The sequence below is a fragment of the Carassius gibelio genome, chromosome B8 (assembly GCF_023724105.1).
Source record: "Carassius gibelio isolate Cgi1373 ecotype wild population from Czech Republic chromosome B8, carGib1.2-hapl.c, whole genome shotgun sequence".
In the NCBI taxonomy this organism is placed as follows: domain Eukaryota; kingdom Metazoa; phylum Chordata; class Actinopteri; order Cypriniformes; family Cyprinidae; genus Carassius; species Carassius gibelio.
The window spans coordinates 11,075,272-11,099,209 of NC_068403.1; the positions used below are offsets into that span (position 1 = coordinate 11,075,272).

At 39.3% G+C, this 23,938-nt stretch overlaps 1 protein-coding gene across 3 annotated transcripts in view; it reads right to left on the reverse strand.

Moving 5' to 3' along the window:
* LOC127963905 (DNA-binding protein RFX2) overlaps positions 1-23,333 on the reverse strand; it is a 34,268-nt gene extending 10,935 nt beyond the window's left edge. Inside the window, exons 1-8 of one of the 3 annotated variants that reach the window (XM_052564000.1) lie at positions 22,931-23,330; positions 6,026-6,138; positions 5,126-5,215; positions 4,615-4,694; positions 3,685-3,949; positions 2,036-2,110; positions 448-629; positions 56-175 (exon numbers count right to left, since the gene is read on the reverse strand). In XM_052564000.1, coding sequence (XP_052419960.1) covers positions 56-175; positions 448-629; positions 2,036-2,110; positions 3,685-3,949; positions 4,615-4,694; positions 5,126-5,215; positions 6,026-6,130 — 917 coding nt within the window. In that variant the 5' untranslated portion in view covers positions 6,131-6,138; positions 22,931-23,330. Of the gene's footprint in view, positions 1-55; positions 176-447; positions 630-2,035; positions 2,111-3,684; positions 3,950-4,614; positions 4,695-5,125; positions 5,216-6,025; positions 6,139-22,930 lie in introns of all 3 variants that reach the window. The other 2 variants (XM_052564002.1, XM_052564001.1) reach the window with 2 other exon arrangements.
* Between the last annotated feature and the right edge of the window lie 605 nt (positions 23,334-23,938).

Consider the following 23,938-nt stretch of genomic DNA (forward strand, 5'->3'; position numbering starts at 1 on the left):
ACGAGACAAAGACTGTGTGCAAGCGAGAGGGAGAGAAAGGGGATGGTTATTTCACCTCTGTTTCTGATGGACAGGTTGTTGTCTCATTGCCATATACTGCATGTCCTCCTGCAAGCGGTTGAGAGGCGAGTCAGGCTTTAGACGAATACCGTAATAATGGTATTTCGAGTTCCCCCTGAGATACGCACATACACACACAGACAAAATGAGCCATCACATTTTTTTATTCCAGCTGCAACACACCACAATTTGAGACTGAATGTCATTTATTTTAGTCCATCATCTCATGATCATTCTTTAAGGATTAGACCAGTGTCTGCAGTAAATCCACTCAACGTTCTTCTCTGTGCCATGGTGGGTTTGAGACTGGATTGTGCTTTTCTTCTGAGAGTGGATGAGCTGTTAATGTACTTTATAGATTAGCTTTATTTTGGGGTGTAGTCTGACCTGGTGCCAAGTCGGCGTGTGCGAAGGCCCATGAAGACCGATCGGATGAGCTTGCCAAAAGAGGCAGCATTAACTGGATCCAGTTTTTGCTCCTGACAGTGTCTCAGATAGTGGTTATATAGAGAGCTCCGCGGCAGACTCACACCCTCAGCAGTCTCATAATTGTCCAACAGCCACTGCAACTATACACACACACAGACAAACAGCCAATGATTAAAACAGCATAGCAAGCTTAAAGTCAAAATAATAGCATAAACAAAACCATACATTACACTTCTTCATACATACTGCCTATTCATATGAATTACTATAATCATTTGACAACACCACCCTCATGTAATCAACATTTCTAGAGAAAACATTTATATTTTATTTTTCTCACACAAAGCTACCGTATTGTACACAATTCAAAATTTCTTATTTTCTTTTCTATAGAAGAAAATAGGTGTCAAATGTTTGGAAGTGGGGTTTTTTTAGGATTACTTAATAAAATTGTTATATTAGGGCTGGTAATTTAACGCGTTAAATAGATTAATTATGGAGAAAAATTACGCGTTAAAATTATTAACGCATTTGACGCACTTGCCCGGCCCCAGACCTATGTGGATCATCTGCCATTTCATACATTTGATTGATGACTAATATGAGGCAGAGAAACAACTTACTGCGTGATGGAGCCTAGAGAATATACCTAAAATTAAAGATATAGGGCAAAACGCCCGTTTGAGATTGTGTCTCATATTTACATCACATGGTTAAGAAATATCACACGAGCTGTAGGTTAATATTGTGTTATTTTAGACACAATGTTGTCTGTTTTGCTCAATTTTGCCAACCAAAAGATAAAGACAAATCAGAACGGTTCATCCCCATTTGGCGCGTTGAATTGCCACCATCGGTGTATGACATCAAAGTACCGCGAGAGCAATTCAAAAGCACAAGGAGTTGTCTGCTTTATAAGCTCTTGCGGTTCTTTGATGTCCCACACCGATCGGTCTGATGGTGATGATCCGTTTCAAGTCGAACAAGACTAATGATTCAATGAACCATTCATAAAGAAATGTGGGTGTAGATTCCGTGCAAGCCTCCTGATAACTGAGAAACAACATGGGAGAGGGAGTCTGACACTGATTACAGCATTATGTCAGTCACATCTCATGCCTGACGCAAGAAAAGGATATCCGTCTAGGTGTAAATATTCATAGCCTTACATTGAGGTGTCTGTCTACAATGAGATAAATAAATGTTCTGGACTCAAGAGCTCGGAGCCACTTCAGACTCCAACAGCAATTTAACATTAAAATAGAAATAGAAAATCCTTAAATATAAGTTTAGTATTCAGGGGTGGATCTCATACATATAAACATGGTGATCCCTGAGATGTTGACTGAATCAGTGGTGTCATGTAAATGCAGGGGGTCTGAGGCACTTTAAACCCAAAACACACAGAGCGAGGGGCCGTTCTGGAAAAAGCATGCTCACAGCAGCAGTGAAAAGCAAAGCAAAGAGGCAGGCAGAATGAACTAAGCCTTTTTTTCAAGAGTTGTTCCAGTTTCAATAAAGTTTTTTTTTTCCCAGTTTGACTTACATGGCTGTTGAGCAGGCTGCTTTTGTGAGTGGCAATCCCTTCTGACTTTTGGAGGTTTTCAATCGCCATTTCAAGCTGAGGAAAAGTAGAAGCATGCAAGACATGAAACGGGGAAGAGAAGGAAAAAACAGAGGGGGTGGAATGTTGGGGAGGACAACAGGGAGGGAGAAAAGACACAAAAAAAAAACAGAAAAGGAAATCAGTCTGTTAGCTGCAGCCGGACTTTGAGCATTTCCATTACAGTCTGTCAGTGTTTGCAGCCACATTCATTATGGGTGGACAAAAAGCATGCAAATGTGAGGAACTCGGAGGGTTACGCCACTCTTCCTGTCTCAGCCTCATATATGCTAATGATCCGCACACACAGGCCGTGAGGTCAGGCTACTCTCAAACACAAGATAAACTCTCTGGCCACTTCTGAAATCACACAGTTAGCGGGGTTGCACCCTCTGCATAGACATGGTTGATTTAACGCGTGATGCTTAAAAAGCAGATATAATTTGACTCTAATAAACATGTTTTTCTGCAGGTATTAGCTGTGGAGAAGGATATAAGTTTCTGCTATTGCATTCATTAACCAGATTGGTTTTTTCCATAGTGGGCATGAAAAAAAATTATATTTCAAAAGCTGGAATAAAGAGATTGACAAGAAAAGATTAGAGGGAGAGAAAGATATAAAGAGGCAGAGAGAGAGAAAGTTTTGGCAGAGTGGTAAAACTTATGAAGAGAAAGAGGGAGACAGGGAGAAGAAAAAAAAAAACAGGCATCCTTCCAAGTCTTTAAAAGGCTCCCGACGGCCCTTGGCCAAATGGTAATGAGCCCCAGGGGTTGCTTTGTTTCGGAGGCCACTCAAGTGGCTGTGAAAACTGCTAAAACAAGGCAGAGCTGGATTATTTAGAGGCAGTCGCCTCCTTAAGCCCTGTCCCTGCTTTCAGCCTACCTCATAAACTAGCACACTGTGGAAAAAGAGCTGCATTCTGATGACAGTGTGTGTCATCTCTTTTCTACAGAGCATTGGTAAGGGAAAAAATGTGTTTGCATGATTAATCTGTAACGTTACCGTTTCAGAAACGCACATAATTGCAAAACACTTTTGTTTTAGGGAATGTAAGTGGAGCTCTGTCAGCATTATCGGAGACATACTGCGGATTACCACAGAAAGTCATTTTGACTCATCATTCAGCTTGAAAAAAAAAGAAGCAATTCTAGGAGATGTGAGCAGAAATGCAGCCTGTATATTTATGGTATAGTGGTATTATTTCTTTCACACAAAAATGTGTTCTCTTTTCAGTACCCATTTTGCTAGGACCCTTTTCTAGGCGAGTAAAGTTCAAGTTATGTTTTACGGACTCTCCTTGCACATATCAGGCAGGAGTTAAAATATCGGAAACTATTTTGCTAAGACAATGTTAATACGTTTTTGTTCGCGTTTATTAACTGAGGGATGAGTTGCAATTCTTTTCTGCGTTAAAAGACATGGAAAGCACATTCCCGGCACACATAATCTAAACAATAAAACAGCATTGTAAGACTGTGCTCACATTTCCAAAACCACAGCTTTCTAAGAGCTCAAAGTAATGGGACTAAAAACTCCCCTCCCGCGTCACCAGTAAAGCGGTCTTGAAGGATTTCAGCACAGCGAGCCATACCATTGCGGATGAAGAGCGTGAGGAGTGAGAGGTGTGGTGGCGGCCACTCTCCATCCCGCCGTGGATCAGGTAGGCACTGCCGCTGGAAATGATCTGACTGCTGCCCACGTCCATGGCGATGCCCACCATGCTGTGGGTGGGCACTCCGCCAGCAGAGGAGACGACTGTGGTAACCTGAGTACCACCTGCTTGAGTGTCAAAATAGGTGCTTCCGCTGCCCTGTCCGTACAGCTGGGAATCTGGGTTGTACGAGTATGCAGTACGACTGGAGAAAAACACAAAAGACAATAATGTTCAGCGTTTAACGCAATCTCAACTTTCCAAGAACATCTTTTTATTGTCAACCTCATCTATATCCTGAATAAACATCTTCCATCTTTCAGTTAAAGAGGCCATATTTTAAAATTTTATATTAGCCAATTTATTCATATTCAATTAGTTAATTATTTACACAGTGGAGACAAACATTCACAAAAATAGCCAGAAAGCTATTAGGGTTTTCATTTCTGATATTGCTTTCAGACTATATATTAAAACACAGCCAGTCATTATTAAACTCCAGAATAAACGTTAAAAAAAGGCACTTTCCACAAAAATGGGGCCTGAATCACTAAAGGCTCCTGAAAAAAGGAAATTCATTTCCTTTTTATTGGGCTCAAGGGGTTGGAGAAAAGTAAGTAAGCTTGGAAAAAAAATATGATTGTCTTAGTAAATATTATATATTTTTCGATCCACAATAAAAAAAAAGGGTCCAATATTTTTAATTACTAATTTTTGCTTAAAAAAAAAATGCATGGAAAGCACCAGCATAATACTCATGACATTATACTTCAGCATCAACAGGAAGTCTTCAGTAATAAGTTTCCTGCACAAAGTGAACAACTGAAAGCAGGTTTGACAGATTGGTCTAATATATTGAAAGGGGCTTACATTGTGCCATTGGGGTAGACGGCCTCTGCCCCCTCCACATACTGCACCTGGGACTGGTACACATGCTGAACCTGTTGGACCTTTAAACACACACACACACATGCGCATACGGATCAGACTGGTGCTAAATAACCACTGTATGAGTTCTGAGAAGTGATAATAAAGATTCTGTAAGGCAAATGAGATGAACAGCTGTATGCAGGCTGCAGGCAGTAGGGGGCAGTGAGTACAAAGCTTCACCTCAACAATCAGAGACGCCCTGTCAAGCTGGGAAACTACTTATTAACATATTAGTTGCAACAGCCCAAGCATGACGTGTGTGAAAGTACAGCATGTCTGCGTTTCGGGGTTCTGAAAGTATGCGGAGACAGAGAGAGAGAGAGTGATGGAAAGACAAAGACAGTCACGAGAGTGTGAAAGAGATATGTAGAGAGGCAAAAGATAAGCCAGAAGTGTTGTGGGTCATCAGGAAGTGCAGTGAACCGTCCTGAGTGTGTGTGTGTGTGTGTACCTGCTGAGGGATCTGTTGCACTCTAGGCACTGGCAACTGCTGCACCTGAGCTCCCTTCTGGGAAGAGCCGGTGGACTGAACTAACACACGCTGCAGGTGACGGACACACACACACACAAATGTAAAAATTAGACCCCTTTCTCTTTAAAAGGTCAGGTGCGTAATTGTTTCTATGTCATAATGCCATTATGCCAGTTTAATATGGAAAGAGAACTGTAAGCCATTTTTGTGGCATTTTAAAAAACTTCTGTCTCAACCAATTGCTGTGAGCTTGGGGTGGGACTACCTGTCTGTCCAAATAATGGAAGATGGGTGGCAGGGCGTTTCTTTGTTGTGTCAAATTTCACTCATTTACACAACAAAAAAAGAAATAAGAACGAAGAAGAAAAAAAAACAAAACAGCGAAAGATTTTAATATCTTGAGATAGATCACTGGAAAGTTTCGTTTAGAAAAGTGTCGTCTTTGATCCAAACTGCAAGCACCACGAAGGTTACATACTAGGCGTCTATATTTCATTCTGTGCTGGTTTTCATCAAATCCTCTACAGCTGTCCAGGGAAATGTGATGCTCTACTCAAAATATTAACCGAAATTATATAAAGACCAGTTTCTTTGGATGTGTGGTTGATCCAAACCCAACATCTCCCTGGGCAGCACCACGCAAAGTCGCTGCTAATCATTTCAAGTGGCTGTGACAGATGAAGGGTGTGGGTGAGGAGAAATCTTTCATCGCTTCAGATGGATCCAGTGCATATTGAAAAGCATCTTTAAAGAGATTCAGACCGATGACAGAAGAGCTAAAGCAGCTCTGATTTTCATATTAAACAGCTAATGTGCTATCAACTTATTATGCTACTTTTGTTCAGCAGATTTTTGATAGATCGTACTGAGGCTGCTTACCTGTTGGGAGGCGGGAACGGGCTGAACAACTGGCGCCTGGGCTGAAGTGGACGTTCTTAGCGCCACGGTGGACGCAGTCTCCGAGCCACCCTCTGACCGCTGCATGGTTTCTCCTGAGCATGCGAGAAAGAAAGAGAGAGGAAGTGAAAAATATTAAATATTTCAATATTACAATTTCGTGTGCTTTCGTTTGCTTATTAAAGGCTAGACAATGGAAAACACCTGATCACACCCTTAAAGGAACACTCCACTATTTTTTTAAATAGGCTAATGTTCCAACTCCCCTAGAGTTAAACAGCTGAGTTTTACCATTTTTGAATCCATTCAGCCGATCTCTGGGTCTGGCAGTAGCACTTTTATCTTAGCTTAGCATAGCTAATTGAATCGGATTAGACCGTTAGCATCTCGATCAAAAATGATCAAAGAGTTTCAATATAAAAGACTATAAAAGACCAACAGAAAATTAAAAGTTGCGTTTTTCTAGGCTGAAATGGCTGGGAACTATACTCTCATTCTGGCGTAATAATCAAGGAATTACCATGGGTATATTACGCAGCACCTGAAAATAGTCCCCAGCTAGTTTGTGTAGTTGTAGCAATAGCAGATTTGCTGGGGACTATTTTCAAGGCTGCGTAATATCACGAAACTCTTTGGTCATTTTTGAGCGCGATGCTTACAGTCTAATCAGATTCAATGATCTGTGCTAAGCGAAGTTAAAAGTGCTACTGCCAGACCCAGGGATCGGCTGAATTGATTCAAAAACGGTAAAACTCAACTGTTTAACTCTGGGGGAGTTGGGAAATTAGCCTATTTTCAAAAATAGATAGATTTGCAGTTAATTTGTTAAGTAATAGTTAATTAATATTGCTACTAAGTGTTGTTATAACTATAAGCTCAGGATAATGTGTTTTTGAGATAACATTTTAACAAAATATAAGAGGTTAGCAATAGCTCAATTATTTTTATTTGATCAAAATCAGAACATACCAAGTATAAAATAGTTTGAAGCACTGAAAAACAATGCAGTAAAAATTCTTAAGCATAAAGGCCAGCAATGTGCCAATTGGCATCTCAGCATAATATTATATCACGAGATCCCTGTTGATTCCCACCACTGCTAAAGATTCGCGACGCAATCAAACTGAGCGCCAACAGGTTGCTGAAGAGGATAAGAGCAGCCCACTGAAATACAACTCTGCGAATATGCCAGAAAAAGTGGGATACAAAGCGGCTTTTCACACTTTCTTCCTTCGAAAGGACCAGGAGCTCAACCTAGCCAAGTCAGGCTGAGTCACCCGCATCCCCAGCAGGCTGCTCACCTCTGAACTCTATTATGAAGAAAAGAACAAAGGAGACATTAACAACCCCATCACAACTGCAACATGGCCCCAAGGAGTCGACTGGGAATTGAGATCAAGTGAAGATTTGAGTTTGCCACGGTCGTCGAGATCCCGATGTAACTCTCCAAGCTCTCACAGTCGTTGATGGTGCACAGAACAACAGGAAAGATTAGAAAAGAGTGACAAATGGAGACCAGGCAGCCTCCCACAGGTAAAAAAAAAAAAAAAAAAAAAGAAGAAGAAGAATAGGAGGTGAGAGCAAAAAGACTTTGGAAAAAGTGGAGGGGCGGAAAAACAACTAACCCCCAACCCCCCACCCCCCAGTCATGAAAAGAAATAGCGGGGGGGTTGGGTGGGGGTTTGGGTTGAAGCTAAAATGGCATTGAGACTGGTCCCCCCACTAGGATACTGATGATCTCCAGCGGTTGTTTGGAATGAGAGTCCGTCTCTAGGAGCTCCAATAATACAGCTGATATGAGGAAATTCCTCAATGCTTTGTAAACGTTTGTCGGTTGCTATGGTGAGGGATCCATGGCAACCATCCCTAACTCTACCACCCCCTTCCCCTTGTGCTATTCTTTTTTAAGCTCACACACAGGAACTTTCAGAGTGCTAGAGAGACAGACTCAGAGATGGGGAACGGGAGCTACAGGAGGGGCGCCGAGCTCTGTACATCTAAATGATCTTTTTACCAGTCCGACGATGCAGTTACCGCTCAACAGGTCCCAGATCAGCGTTTAAGATTCACGCCTGTAGTGATTGTGACTGACAAACAGCAGAGGAGGTTAATCTGAGAGCTCATGCGATACGAGAGATCCCTTGACTGACAGTTTGTTGTTAAAGTTTGAAATAGAGCAAAAGAGAAGCAATACGCTCTACACACATGATTTCATCTGCAGGAAAAAAAAATTATGCTAATTACAGGCACTTAAAATTTTCCTCTGGGAATAGAGGAATAAAGAATAAAAGCTAATTGTGTTTCCTGAGATCAGTAATATAGAAATAATGAATTCTTGAGTGTGAAGCGCTATTCAAAGGTAAATTAATTGGAGAAAAATGTAACTATCCCAGTTTTCAGAAAATAAAGGGATTGTGATGAATACACCAGATGACTCGGTTCAGTAAAAAACATGAACTCAGATACACTGGGTTTTTTTTTTTACACAGTTGACACACATTTGCAGTTTTCTTTGTACAAAGAGTCAATACTGTTTTTGCAAATAAAAGTGGATTCTACAGCACTGGGTGTTCCCACACGTTTTGACCAGTAGGTTTCCAAAACTTCCATTATATTTTCTAGTCAGCTGTAATGACAAAAAATTTTTATAGGGAATAAATACAAATAGTGATGCAATAAAACTCCAGCACAATAGGCATTTTGTTTTGTTTCTTTTGATATGAAACCGTTTTAGCATTGAAATTTTATTCTGCAATTCAAATAATAAGTTAAAATGTTTATTTTTCATCAATAAATTGGATTAGAAATATTAGACCATAAAAAAAACTGATAGAAAACTGCCTTTATGAGACATTGAAAATTGTATACAACTCAGTTATTGTTTGATGGTTGATTAAATAAAACTGATTCATTCATTGATTAATTCATCAAAAATCTTTTTGGTTTTCGGCTAAATGAAAATTTTACTTTTCTTTTTTTTTTTGTAGAAAAGACCTCTCATTTGGAGAGGGATTCAGCTAAACAGATTCAAAAATGACTATGAAACCTTGACAACGCTCAAATATTTTAGCTAATCTGATTATGCTTTTTAATGATAAATCAACAAAATCTCAAAGGGCGTTGGCTGGTAAAATTTTATGAATGACGTGGGTTCAAATTCAGTGGAACTCTGTGGACTTGCGGGCACAGATTATGTGTGGGAGTAATCACCCAGTCATCACCAGGATGGAAGTCTTCCAGTTTGTTTACACCAGTTAGACACGTGTAGATGGTCACAGTCATGCTTTCCAACTGGGCTTGCTGTATCAGTCAACAGGAATTATTTGGTTCAAATCCCACAGACTTTGTCTAACTCTCACATGAACTAGACTGGTAAGGTAAAACACTTCATAAAACCTCTCAGAGTAAACAGTATGAGTGTGCTTAGATCTTTTAAGAGATAGGTATTCGCTTGAGGGGTGTTGCATTGGTTATAAATACGTCCTGGGCTGGCCCCGCCACAGTTATCTTTGGAGCTGATTCTGCCTACTGCTATTATTCTCAGAAATCACTCACTGTGTGCCTTCAGGTGTTCAGGGAGAAATCCACTTCAGCCTGTCAGTCTGGGTACTGACCAGCGCTTCTCAGATAGCTTTGCTGGGTCACCACTTGATGCCCAATGTAAAAATTTGGGTCTTGATACGAAGTATGAAAAATGTCCTTAAAAGAGAAGTTCACTCCCGAAATAATAATTTCCTGAAAATGTACTCATTATCATCCAAGATGTTCATATCTGTCTGTCTTCAGTCGAAGAGAAATTAAGGTTTTTGAGGAACACAATCCTGGACTTTTCTCCATACTGTGGACTTCAATGGTGGCCAATGGGTTGAAGGTCCAAATTACAGTTTCAGCGCAGCTTCAAAGGGCTCTACATGATCCCAGTTGAGGAATAAGGGCCTTATCTATTGAAACAATCTGTCATTTTCTAAGAAAAATAAAAATGTTTATACTTTTTGGAAGTACCGACTCAGTGTTTACAAAGTGAACGTGCAAAGTCAAATGCCCTTTACAAAAAAAAGGTAAAACAAGGATGTTGTGAGAAAATGAGTTTTTCGCCCAACCCAATTTTTTACCAAAATATGTAGATAAAGCTAACTGCGCATGACTTTTCCAACATGATTACACAACGCGTGAAGACACTCATGCGCATTGCAGAGGTAGTGCAAGATGAGCATGTGTTGTTAAAAAATATATACATTTTTAATTTTTTAATAATATGATTGATAATAAAACCTAGATAAGACCACTGTTCCTTGGTAGGGACCTGTAGAGCTCTTTGAAGCTGCACTGAAGTTGCAATTTGGACCTTGTCACCATTGAAGTCCATTATATGGAGAAACCTTGTTGACAAAACTAGTCCATGCTGTCGCCTGCTGAATTCGATCTTAGAAATCTCCCAAAAAGGCAATAATCAACATGGGAAGCATTATCTTCTCCTTTTGAAAAAATATATATTTATTTTGCTATCTTAAATACACAGCTATAAGGTTAGTTAGAATTCTTCACTGTCCATGACCCAATCAGAACCTGTGAACTATTTTTCATCACAACCTCCCAGAATCACTTGCTTTTTTCAGTAATAATAATAATGAGAATGAGTGAAGCGGGCTAGTTAGTTGTGCACCTCAATCTCATCTAATCTCCTATAGAAGGTTAAAAGCCACACAAATTCCCCACCAGCAGCTCTGGGCTGCACAAAAGCAGAAAACAGCAGGAGCACCCCGGCACTTTGGTGTGAAGAGCGAGTGAGGCCCGTCCTCAATAGACTTCTGGTTTATTACAGTAGAGCAGAGACTCCCCACCGCACGACACAAGCGCTCACCTCAGCCGAACACAAATGAGCTATTAAAGACCGCCACAACATAGCAGCCATTGCCTTCTGTTCTCATTAACCTGAGTGTGAAGAGACAGAGTCAAATCCTCTCCTGGAAGTATGCTGGCAATAAACCAGGCCTAAATGACAAGGAAAACATAAAGTGATACCTGTGATTGAGGTGAGTGGGTTTATACACATCTGTCACAGACAGATTGAACTTAAACAACACTCGATCAGGGCAAAGCACATGCAGATGTTCAATTAAAAGCAGGAGCCCACAGTCTTGGCTCTTGTTTGCACTGGCCCACATTGTTTGCAGAGCAACAGCGGTTGCTAGTGGCAACACCGTCCACTCCCGTTTCCAGGAGCCTGTTGCTATGCAACCAACAGAATACTTCCCAAACCAAACAATGCCATCCCCCAAGTGATCCTTCTATCTCACATTAACCAGAAACTTAGAACAATAAATACATAAGCTATTACTCTGACCCTCTGGAGCGGAGGCAGGGACTCGGGAGGGAAAAAAACATGTACTGTTGTAGCAAAAAAAAAAGAAAATCGACAGAAAGCTATACTTCAGGACTTACAAGAACTTTCTCTGGTATGGCACGCTGACAGGGAATGTTAAAGCCATCAGAAACGCAAAAAAAAAGTCTAGAAAAGAGAAGAAAAGAAAAGCCGCCACAAGTCATTCTTGCACTTACACGCTCCAAATACAACAATCACTTTGTAAACGAAGCCTCAAATTACTTTTCCAACTATATAATCCAGACGTTCCTGACAGATTTGCAGTTTGGAAATACACTCTGATTGCTTTTATGACCCGCCGGAAGCTTCGAACAGCCGTGCAATAAAGCAGAGACACTTGTTACCATTAAAGGGCCATCTATACTGGACATCTGTGTCCAACAAGCTGGGCCGATGTTCTGCAGATATGCAGCTTTGAAAAACACACACCAAATGCTCCTACCGCTTATGATATAGATCATCCATCCATACCAACTGCAAATACGAAGCTTGAACCTGGAGGATATTAAGAAAGCGTGATGTATGTGACTTATCTAGGGCCCTAGGATTTCCACGATGCTGACAGTATGGCCAGAATTGTGGAATCCAGTCATAAAAACTGAATTTACAGTATAATGTGCAATGTCACAGAATTTGCCAAATTTTTAAAGGATAAATCAAGAGTAGTTCAGCACAGTTAAATCCAAACAAGACATGGACTAGTGTCTGTGGATATTAAGCCACAAAAAGACACATTCGCCAAACCCTCAATCTTCAATTCCCGACACAACCCTAGTCCATCCGTCACCAGCACACCAAAAGCAAAGGGCTCTGCAGCTAGGGAGAATCGGTCGAACATTGCCATGGAGACCGTTTGTTCACACTTACAACTCTACAATCCCCCTCCCTCTCCTCCTCCTCCTCCTCCTCCACCAGTAACCCTTTCCAGATTTCCGCACCACCCCCAACCCGGAGCAGATGATGATTCCGAAAGGAGGGGGAAAAAGTGTGTCGTAAAAGAGAAAGCTTACCTTTGGAACAAAGACTATGAGAAGGTGAAGAAGGAGAAGACTGTTAAACGTGTCTGGTTCCATAGTGATAATTGCCCTTTCTATCTGTTTTATATAATAGTGATGACAAAATGGTGGAACTCCCCTCCAGTTTTTGTTGTCACACCACCTTGTTGCCCATAGTGATACAAAAACAGAGGATCGTGCTGCGAAAAAGAAGTCTCTCACAGCAGGTGTCTGTTAGGGGTGCAAAAATATACATCCTGGTAACTACACCCAGTGACACATGCAGGAAAGCTGTTTGGGGATGAGTTTTTGGGAAACGTAAGAGATTCCAGCCAGCCGAGTTTCTGCTGTGGGCTTTATATTGCAACAGTGCAACAAGTTCTGGCTGGCAAATAAGACGCTCGATTGGAGAAGCACTATTAAATGCACAATCTGCTTTAAATTTAAATTAAATAAAAAAATGTATGCATTTAGCAGACGCTTTTATCCAAAGCAACTTACAGTGCAGTGGATTCAGGCTAGCAATTTTTACCTATCATGTGTACCCGGGGAATCGAACCCCCAGCCTTGCGCTTGATAAGGCAATGCTCTACCAATTGAGCTAAAGGAACACTTTAATATGCATTGCTCTTAAATGCTGTAGAAACAAAAGTGCCATTTCTCATTGAAAAACCTCTTTGGAAGACAGTGAGATGAAGATTACCAGACTACCTATGCTAAATGCCAAATGGCATCAGGTCAACAGTAGCCAATATATTTCAGGGGGAAGGAAGACAGAAACTTCCTAAAGTGATTCTGTCACACCACATTGTCTCCACATTACGTCTGCAGCTCAACGCTCGGATTTCAGAGTCACGCAGACTGAGGAATACATTTTTTGATAACCTGCAAGAACAACATGGCCTTTACTCCATACCTACTTTGACTGACTTGGTTCCATCTCAAACAACAACTGCATTATCACACGCCCTTCTAGATCTTATGAGCCAAGTGTGGCAATCTCTAGAGCTGTACGTGAAAAGCTTCCACATGTGTGAACTTCCTGATTTATTGTCGACTGTTACCATCAAACAGACAGACACTGTCTAAAGACACATGAGACTGCATTAAAGCATCAGGAATCTTGCCCAAGTATCACATTATTATGTAATTCAATAAGTCATGCCAATGGATGGTTTATCTGTATTGTGTGCACCAAATCTTCCAGGCTAAGGACATAACCAATATAAATAGCTTGACTGATATCGATTTATTTCTTTTACAGATATTTGCAGATTTTGTACTCAAGGTGCAGTCACATTCAAGTCATTTCAGTTCAGTTTAGCAGGCAAAAAAGGTCCCTTATCTGTTGTCAATTGTGCTTCAATGCATGTGGTGATGGAATGAAATTTCAACATACAATGGAAAGCAAACCTTTCCAATGTGATTATGTAATTCATGAAGTATTGGATGCACATCGCAGAGTTAGTGCAAGATGAGCATTTGTGGTAAAGTATATAATTTTTTTTTTATTTATTTTTAATGACTTACCTTTCAATAGATAAGACAATTTTTCAACAGCTGGAATCATGTAGAGCCCTTTGAAACTGCACTGAAACTGCAACTTCAACCGATTGGGCCTGTTGAAGTTCACTATTTGGACAAAAATCCTTGAATGTTTTCCTCAAAAAAACGTAATTTCTTTTTGACTTAAAAAAGACATGAAAATCTTGAAAGACATGGGCGTTAGGAAATTATTAGGGAAATTATTTTTCTGGAAATGAACTAATTTAATATCTGTCCTACAGATGATGGTACAATTTTATCTCAGATGTTTAGAAACATTACACTTTGTTATTGTTAATTTGCTCATTAACAATCATTTCTATTAATGAAATACTAAATAATATTTAGTATATCAAAAAAACTTAAAGTCATAACCCCAATCAAGTATCGGTTTCAGTCATGAAAGACAATAAAAGTCAATGTCTAATGTATAAAGTACTACTGCTTATCTACAGTTTCATACGCCCATGTTCAAGAATGACATCCAAGTGTTTACAAGCATCTGATTCACATTGGACCACGAAACAATGAAAGGCGTGCTCGGTTTATGGGCATTTTGGGTAGAAATGATATTCAAGTAAAAAAGTGATAGTCAAGATATCACAGTCATCTGAATAATTCAGCCATGTCATTAGTGCTGCTAATTATAATAAACATTAGGAGAATAGAGTACATTTTTGTAGCATGGAAAACTGTGTTTACTGTGGTCCTATTTGTAAAATAAGAGAACTTCTGACTGGTTGGACGCTGTGTACATTTTTTAATAAACAAATAAAGAACAACCAGGTTCTGTTGGGGTTTCACAAGAGGTTGGGAAATGGGCAGAACAACTTTGACAAGTTCTGCATACAATAGACTGATAGCACATAGGGCAACGAGGAGTCACACAGGGTTCAGCCCTTACAGAATCAACAAGCTCTTCCTCTTCGTCTATTCAGGTGCGTAGAGAGGCATGAATGGGTAGGCTGAAGTGCTCATCTGCACACAGGCATGATAACTACACAGAGATGTTAGCCTTAGAGGAAAAGTCCTCAATGCTCTTTTTCTGAGGGTCTGGGTGTACCGGAGTGAACTTCTACAGGATGAACGAGGGGATGAATGGAGTCTGACACTATAAAGTGTGCCAAACCTCGTACTGACGGATATTGAACAAAACAGAAGACAGAATTTGAGTATGTTCTAAATCAAGACTTTTTCTGCTTAAACTAAATAAAGTAAATATTTAGTTTCAAGACACTGTCCTAAATTATGGACACTGTAGAAAGAACATCAAGGGCTTACAACAAGAAAACTGGAAAATGGACAGGAAAACACCAGTCGTATAATATGCAACAGTAAAAAGAGGGGACATTAGAAGGACTGTCCATGTCTCCAGACTATGAGAGAAGGCGAGAGAGAGAAGGCCATTGTGATGCAAATGTCACAGCCCAGTGTGCTGTTTGTGGCAGGAAATTTAATTAGCAGTTGTGGAGCTACGATACAAAGCAGGTGGAATGTAAAGAACGCTCCGACGAGGAGCGGTTTGAGACAAACGGGGGGGTTGAACGCTGAGGGAGAGGCTCTTATGAGCAACACATTTCAGTCTCAGACAAGTCTCAGCCTGCTGCTCAGATATCTCACAGCCAAGTCACCCGTTTCCTTTTCTTATTTTCCCCCAAAGAAAATCAGAGGGATTAGAGCACTGTGCCTTGACGTATCAGTTCATCAAATGGATTGGCTGAAGAAACATTGTTCTAAGAGCTATGTGAAATATTAAGAGTCAAATGTCATTTTCTGAAGGAAATTTGAGTGGTGTGAACATCACCGACAGTGTTGTTGCTATGTGGTTGCTAAGGAGTCCTGAGTGACTTTTAGCATGTTGCTTGATGGTCACTAGGGCGTTCTGGGTCATTGCCCACTGGTCTGAGTCAAAGGACGTGGTCTTTAAGATATCGAAATTAGTAGGTTTTTGGATGGCCAGTGCAGCATTTGGCTTTTTGTTAGACAAAACCGTTAAAGACAGTGCCTCTTATCCATTTATGCTCAGGCACTGGGTTATCAGTGCTGTCAAAAATTAAAGGGATAGTTCACCCAAAAATAAAAATTCTGTCATTAATTACATATTCATGTCATTCTCATGTCATTCCAAACCCGTAAGACCTTCGTTCATCTTTCGGAACATAAATTTAGATATTTTGATAAAAATCATATAGCTTTCGAGCACTTCACACTTGCGTCATGTGCTTCACACTTGTTTTAAGCCCCGTTCACATCAAGAACGATAACTATAAAGATAACGAACGCTAAAGATATAGTTCTTAAAATTGTTCTCAATATTAAAGAAAAGCACACGATAGCTAGCACAAGTCCACACGATAAAGATAAAGGTGAAGAAAAACAATATCGTTGGAATCACTTTCAGAACGATTTTCTTTCAGCGGATGAATGATACAAACCTTGACAGCCAATCAGAATCCATTCTGTTATAATGAGCTCAAGAATTTAAAGCGGCAGACGCGAGTGCACCGAGAATAAACAGGCAAATTTGTGAGTAGGGCGAGTAATTAATAACAGAATTTTCATTTATGGGTGAACTATCCTTTAACCCCTATATTTTTTTTCTGTCTAATAGAAAGGCAAAAGCTAGGAACACTTTTTACCACCAATGTATCAGCCAATAATTGGTATCACCAAATAAAAGCAATCATCTGCAATACTGATTACGGCTGATTATATCCTGCCATGCAAAAGATAAAGGAAAAACGTGATAACACAAACGCAATATCACTTTAAAAAAATAGCACCGTTAAGCAGGTTCTGTTTGACCTTATGAATCACCTGTAGTTCAAGCCAGAGTTGGCAATAAAACAGCTTGTTAACAATGTCACTTAATGCATTTACTACAGGAAAGTTATTCAGTGTTCCTCCAGACAGAGGAAACAAACTCTGATTGCTTTGATAATTGCTTAAATGATAATAGAACAAATCTCCTCAACAAGCCGCAGGATTTGAGACATCATTCATGTTTGTAGCACAAATGCTACAGGTTGAGTTGTGAAGCAAAATTTAATACTAAGAGTTAGGAGCTTGTTCAAATCCCTAAGCCGATTTATGACCATAACAATAGAGCTAAAATAACAATTTGTACGCAATTATCAAACGGAATCTTCTTGGCTCCATGTCAACCTGTCAGTTTTGTGTAAAGTTACAGGAGGATGCCATTTCTGCCACGTTAGTGTGAGAGATAAGCTAAAGAGATAATTACAGCCATATAAACACAATAACAAAACAGGATAATGATATCTATGGAGACGTGAAAGTTTTAAATCATCAACAGTGCTCCTCCCGCTGCCAGGACAGCTTAAATCCTGATTTCTTAATACACTTTTGGCAATGCCAAAACAACGCATGAACATATCAACTAAGATCAGCTTATTCAGCGTGTTTTGTATAATTTATTAATTTTGATCCAAGTATTATGACATCCTTACATCACAAGGGCAGCTGCCGGGTGGGTACATCAGTGCTCTGCTCTCTGGGCCAAGCTTCTTCAACATAGGCTAAATACAGCACAGGCTTAATCATGTGCACACACACACACACACACACACAGAGGAGCTGTATCTGGTCATCTGCCACCCCTTGCGACACCCTTCCCCCATGGTGCATCAGTGCACACGCACAAATACCTTTCACAAGGGACCACTGCAGCTGTCTGCTTGAGAGCCGTGCACCACTATAGTCCATTAAAAGCTCAGTGTGGTTTAAGGTTACAGTAGATGCTGCTACAACAATCATAAAGTCGCCATGACGGCAGATGACTGGAGGTGAACTCTGACCCAGGCACAGGACATAAACATGGGCACTGATAGAGGAGCGTGGTTTAACGAGGTTATTCTTTGGATATGTGAATCCGTGTGTATACAGATTTAGGTATATAATATCATACCAATCACTTCTGGTATGTAAATGAAGACAATTAGGGCCAAAATGGAAATTCTGTCATCAATAATGTTGATTCTGATTGTGTTCAACTTTGTTTCTTTTGTGGAGCATATAAAAAGATATTTTGAAGAATGTTTTAACTGATTTTGTCTATACAGGGAAAGTCAGTGGGTTTCAAACTAGCAGTGGACTCCACTGACTTTCACTGTATGCATACAATATATTTTCTGTGATGTCATGTTATTTCTGAGTGATTGTCTATAAGACTATAGATTTCTATACTATAGTTTTCTATCCCCTGATAAGAGTTGGGGTCAGTTAATGTTCTGTAATATTATCAATTTGAGAACAAAATTAGAACTGGAGCTGAATAACAACACTATTGTCTTCTATAGAGTTGCTTAAAGCTAAAGGGAAATGATTCCACAGTTGACTTTTCATTTTTCATTTATTGAACTGAATCGACTCTGAACTGACTCTAGCTGAATAATAACTACTTTATAGCCAAATTTGAATTTGTCTTATATTTGACGAAGTTTGATTGTACTATTTTACTGTTTATTACTGCTTTGAAACAATTATATTGTATAACGAGCTATATAAATAAAAGTGACTTGACTTGACTGTCGTTTATAAACACCTGCCGGCACTGCCGCTTCACCAGGAAGTGGAAGAGAAAATCAGAGTCATATCTTGAGTAAAACCATGGCGTTTAATTGAGTCACTTGGCTAAAAGTGGTACCGTACCTGCATTTCTTCTCTGTTCGACTTTGGCCCTTCACCTGCTTTGCAATCTGAGAGCATGCACATCCATCACCACAAACATGGATTGAAGAGAGCTGATTAAAAACCACTGACTTTTGAAAGAATAACACGGCACCCCCAGCCCAGCCCCTCTCTTTCCATAACCCAGGCTGTATTTGTGTATCAAGTTGCCATGTAAACATAACAGCTGCTTGGATCTGGGTTGCACGGAATTCCATTCCCATTCCTTTATTTTTCTTTGCGGTGGGTGTGTAACCAAATTAAAAGCTTGATTTGGACTGTGCTGCATTATGGGGCTTTGTCAAAACAAGTGAACAAATGGTTTTGAATTTGCCCACAGGTTTACAGCTAATCTGTTCCTCACGTGTGCATTACAAGACTAGTGATTTATAATGACTTGCACATCTGTTGTATAGTGAGGAACTGTTTTGAGGTAAAACTTTACCAAATATTAATTTCAGCATGATAAGGTTTAGATTTTATGAGGATAAGCCTCCTTGGGAGCCGGAGCTAATGTTTGGCTCATTAATATTACAGAGATCACATGACAGAGCACAGCTATCAGCTATCAGCTATCACAGCATCAACAGTAACTAATAAATATTCATAACTAATCTTCATAAATCTGCTAGATGCATAAATTAAACATCTCATAAATTCGCCTACCTGTTTAGCAGGTAAAACACGCTTGCCATGATAGAGTCGGCAAAAAGAACAGCAAACTCGCAAATGAAACAAAAAGCCAGTTTATCTGATGACACAGTAAATACATGAGGCCTTGAAAGTACATTATATGTGCTACACAAAGCAAGGATGCATACAAAAATAGCCCACTTCACTAAAGTTAAATTTATCATGCATTCATTCTACAACCATAGAAACAGTTAAGCAGTGATCTAAAATTAATTAAATATCACTCCGCACTATCAAAAACCCTCTTCCTGTTCTTCTCAAAAGCAAATACAGTCAGTATTAACTGAAGCTTTATGTCAACTTACACTATTGTTTAAGTTTGAGGAGAGAATGATTTTTCAATGCTTTTGAACAAAACTGCATTTATTTGATCAAAAATAAAAAAGGGAAATATTAATACCATTTACTATTTATTATTTAATGTTTAATATTTAATGTGTTGTATTATCAACGCTGAAAACAGCTGTGATGCCCACTATTTTTGTAAAAGCTGTGATGTTTTTTAGGATACTCTAAAGAGGTTACAACTTTTTTTTTTACAACATTTTTTTTTTAACAAATGTCTTTGCCGTCACTTTTGATCAATTTAAAATTCAAAACAATTTAACCAATTTAAAACAATAACAAATAGGTGGAAGAAGAAACGTTTTGGAAACCTGTTTGGAAATCATCATTTTGGTTTTTTCAGATTCAATTTAGAGGCACAGAAATATTACACACCTCCTTTTACAGGGGCCCCCTAGTGCTCTGGGCCCTGGGTTGCATCCAAATTTGCCAACTGGGTTAAAGCCATCCTGCCAATAGCATTTGACAGAAAACAAGCATATGCAAATTTACATTTAAACAATGAAATTGCTTGCTTTCGACTGATGGACACAGTCATGTCGAGAACAAAGTCAGCAGACCCACACTCAGATAGGGTCAGGTCTGGGGTATAGGAGCGTAGCATGCAAACCAAACTCCACAAAAATGGCCTAACTGGACATCACACAGCCCAGGAAGCAGCGATTGGCCCCATTAATAATTAACTTCAATTACATGAATCATTCATTTCTCCTCCAGCCTGGATATGCACCTGTAACAACATATTTCATTACAGAAACCGGATCTTAGAGCTTTGAATATGTCGCGTAGTGAAGATGCATTCGGAGAGGATTTCAGAACTCAGTGAAGCACCTGACAGACACGTCGGCAGCTGATGTGAGCTCTGCTGCTCACCCCCTTCAGCTGAGCTCAGGAGGGACCCGTCACACACAGCGACAAACACACGCCTCATCTCTAACATCCTCGAACCGCTGCTGCAGAAACAGAAAGGGTGAAATAATCGAAACTACCCAAGCATGATGTTATAGCTAGTAAGGAACGGGGCGACCAGCATGATCTATGTGTTGGATCAGGATCTGCCTCTCTCTCTCTCTATGCTAATTACCCTCATTATCAGCTGTGCTTTCAGTGGCATGGACACTCTTGGCTAAAGAGAGATCAATAGAAAAGCAGAGCCCAATGAGAAGCGACACCTGGACCACATGCTATTGTCATGAAGAGGGCTCATTACCAGGCTCTCTGTTGAGCAGGTGTAACATCGCCACGGCGACGCGATGCAACTCTTGAAAAATTACAGCAGCTTTGGATGAGCACAGTCAAGCTGTTGTCAACCTGTTAGCGTCAACAGCCACCCCGGATCTCATTATGAGGATAATGCAGATACATATCTCATTTGCTCACAATTAACAGTACAGGGTTTCACATCACTGACACTCAGCTCTACTCTGCATACAACATTTAAAAAGGTGGAAAAAATACATACATGTATTGCTCATAAATGAAAGGGAAAAAAAAGTTGTCACAGGAAAGTTTTGGAAAATTAATCCTGAAGAATGCAGGCAATAAAGCATCAAAACTTTAATGTTTTGGAAGTCAGACTAATTTAGATTATATTTTGAAATGCCATGTTAAGCAGTGAAATTTATTTATTTTTAATATCACAACGTGGGATTATGAAGCATAAACATAGCATAACATAGCATAATCAAATATAAACTGTACTGATTATCGGTTTTATGCAGTTTAAAATATAACCTGCAGACTGTTTTTGGGGTCAATGACAAAGAAGAATGATCAAAATGAGTAGTTCTGTATGCATGCTGGTTTTAAACACTTCAAAAATAAGAATAATAAAGTCATAATAATAATAATAGTTATAATAATAATATATGTGTATACAATTAAATGAATTTAAAAAAGCAATAAAATTACCTCATATTTCAAACATATTTTATGGTAAAAATACACATTTTTTAAATACATCATTCATGGTACTAATATAATAATGGTCATGAATATTAAGAGGTCTTCATAAAGTTACTGGACATACATGCATTTTTTTTATGTTAAACAGGGTCATTAGGGTCTAAAGGGGTCCTCTTTATGATTTGTGGTTATCTTGTCACATGACAACACAATGAAATGACTTCCTGCAGGTTGACAAACCTAACCACACTAACTTGGTGTTCAAAATGTAGTTGGTTTTTCAAAATATTTCAAACATTACTAACGTCTTAAAAAAAAAATAGCAATAAAATATAGTAAGTGACAAATATCTATTTCATTATTTCTTTTTTTTTCTCCAGGCAGATTCAAAATGACTTTCGAATGCTGTACGGGAGTAAAAATATTATAAAATTGCATTTTTATTGTATTTCTAAATAACTTAATAGATTCGGACAAAAACGAGATTGACGTCCCTGACCCTTTAACAACAGCCTGCAAAACGTATCAATCAGTGCAGATAAGGAGAATCAGATTTGAACCGGATGACAAGAATAATTCAATTCCCTTTTAAATTAAGGAAATAGATTTGCATCTGATAACTGCACGAACATCTAAATAACGTGTGAACACTTTATAAACTCAGTATTTGTATATAAACCGAAACGCATCACTTTTATCGGGCACCGGTCTTCAGATCGACTATAGCAACCTGTTGATGCATCAAACAGACCCAAAGAAACACGGCAATGCTAAAAACTACATGTTTCTCTTACAATTAAAGATTTTTAACTTGAGCTCGTTAGTCGAACCGGACCAGGCGGGTCCACATCACTATCTCCGAATGGACTCATGCACTTTTACGAGGATTAAATCGATTCCTGAAGCAAAGCAACGGCGGAACAAAGCGGTTAAGTTTTGCTCGTGTGACGGATTTCGAACTGTTACGGCTTCTGAAGAAAGTTTACCTAGTTACGGTAACTGGTTAGCCAGTTAGCTCGTAATTTAACCTGTCTGATTAACATATGAATCTTACAGACACAAGAACCGACATGAATGGCATTCAGCGTAATTACGAACACAGCACTTAGATTTCTCCGCTAACGTTCATTAGTTTAACCGATCTCAAAACAAACTGACCTAAGTTAGCGAAGCAGATGAGCTAACCAACTAGCGTGCTAATGTCACTCTAATAGAAAGCGAAGGAGATCAGGGCGTGAAAACACGTTAAGATGTACAATACTCAACCTCCGAGGCCCGTTACATTTACATTCAATTCATTTAGATTTGTCTAAGCAGTAAAAACATATTCACCTGAGCCTTCTGCTTAGATCTGCCCTGGCTTTACTGTTCTTTTCCCTCTCTCTCACCTCCAGTTGCTGCTGCTGCTGCTGTTGCTGAGTGTTGCTCCCGTTGGTAAGTAACTGTCTCCACGACTACAGTCACTATGGCGAGCGGGGGTCTCGAGGCAACTGTTGCTACCGTCCTCTTCATACGTCAAGGGCTAAAAAGCGAAAGGGGCGGGGCCAAGCTCGAGCCCCTCCTAACGCATTCTACGCCTCGCGGTTAATGTTTGATCATTGATTCCCGCGGAGTGCGGCTCACATACGCGCCTCGGTTCTGCTCTTCGCCGCCAAAAAGTTGTCATTTTACCGCGTTAACTGCCAGATAAAGGTGCTACAAACGAGCCAGAAGTTATTTGGTTACATGTCTTTCCGCATGATTTGCCAATTTAGAGAAGTAAAAAAAAGAAGCTTGGTTAGTGCATTGCATAACCTATTTTAATATAAGTAATACTGATTTATGTACAAAGAAATATCTGAACAACGCAGCTATATAAACGGTAGTACAATCTATAAACTTTAGAGCCTAAAATGTTACTAGGTTACTAGTGGTTTCGTTATAACTGTCCATGATGTCAGGCGTAGTTCCCAACAACCATCGCTTGGAGGCGGTATGTCACCGTAGATTAAACACTGCTGTTTTTAAAGGAATACAAGCCCACATTATATTGCATATTACAAGCGTATATTATATTATATAACTTATTTTAAAACTATTATATATATAATAAAACTATGATAAACATCTAATTTATTTATCGCTGCATTATGCTGCATTGGTATCATATCACTTCATTACATTCGTGTCACTTTTTTAACTTTATTTTTCTTTTCTTTTTTTGGTAGAAATTATACAAGTATTATGCTTTTTCAAACTGCCAACTTTTGAATTTGTATTTTTTAATTTTTTTTTTTTAATTTGAGGACTTATTTGTTTTGATTATTAAACTTTTTTTGTTTTTTGTTTCGTTTTTTTTAA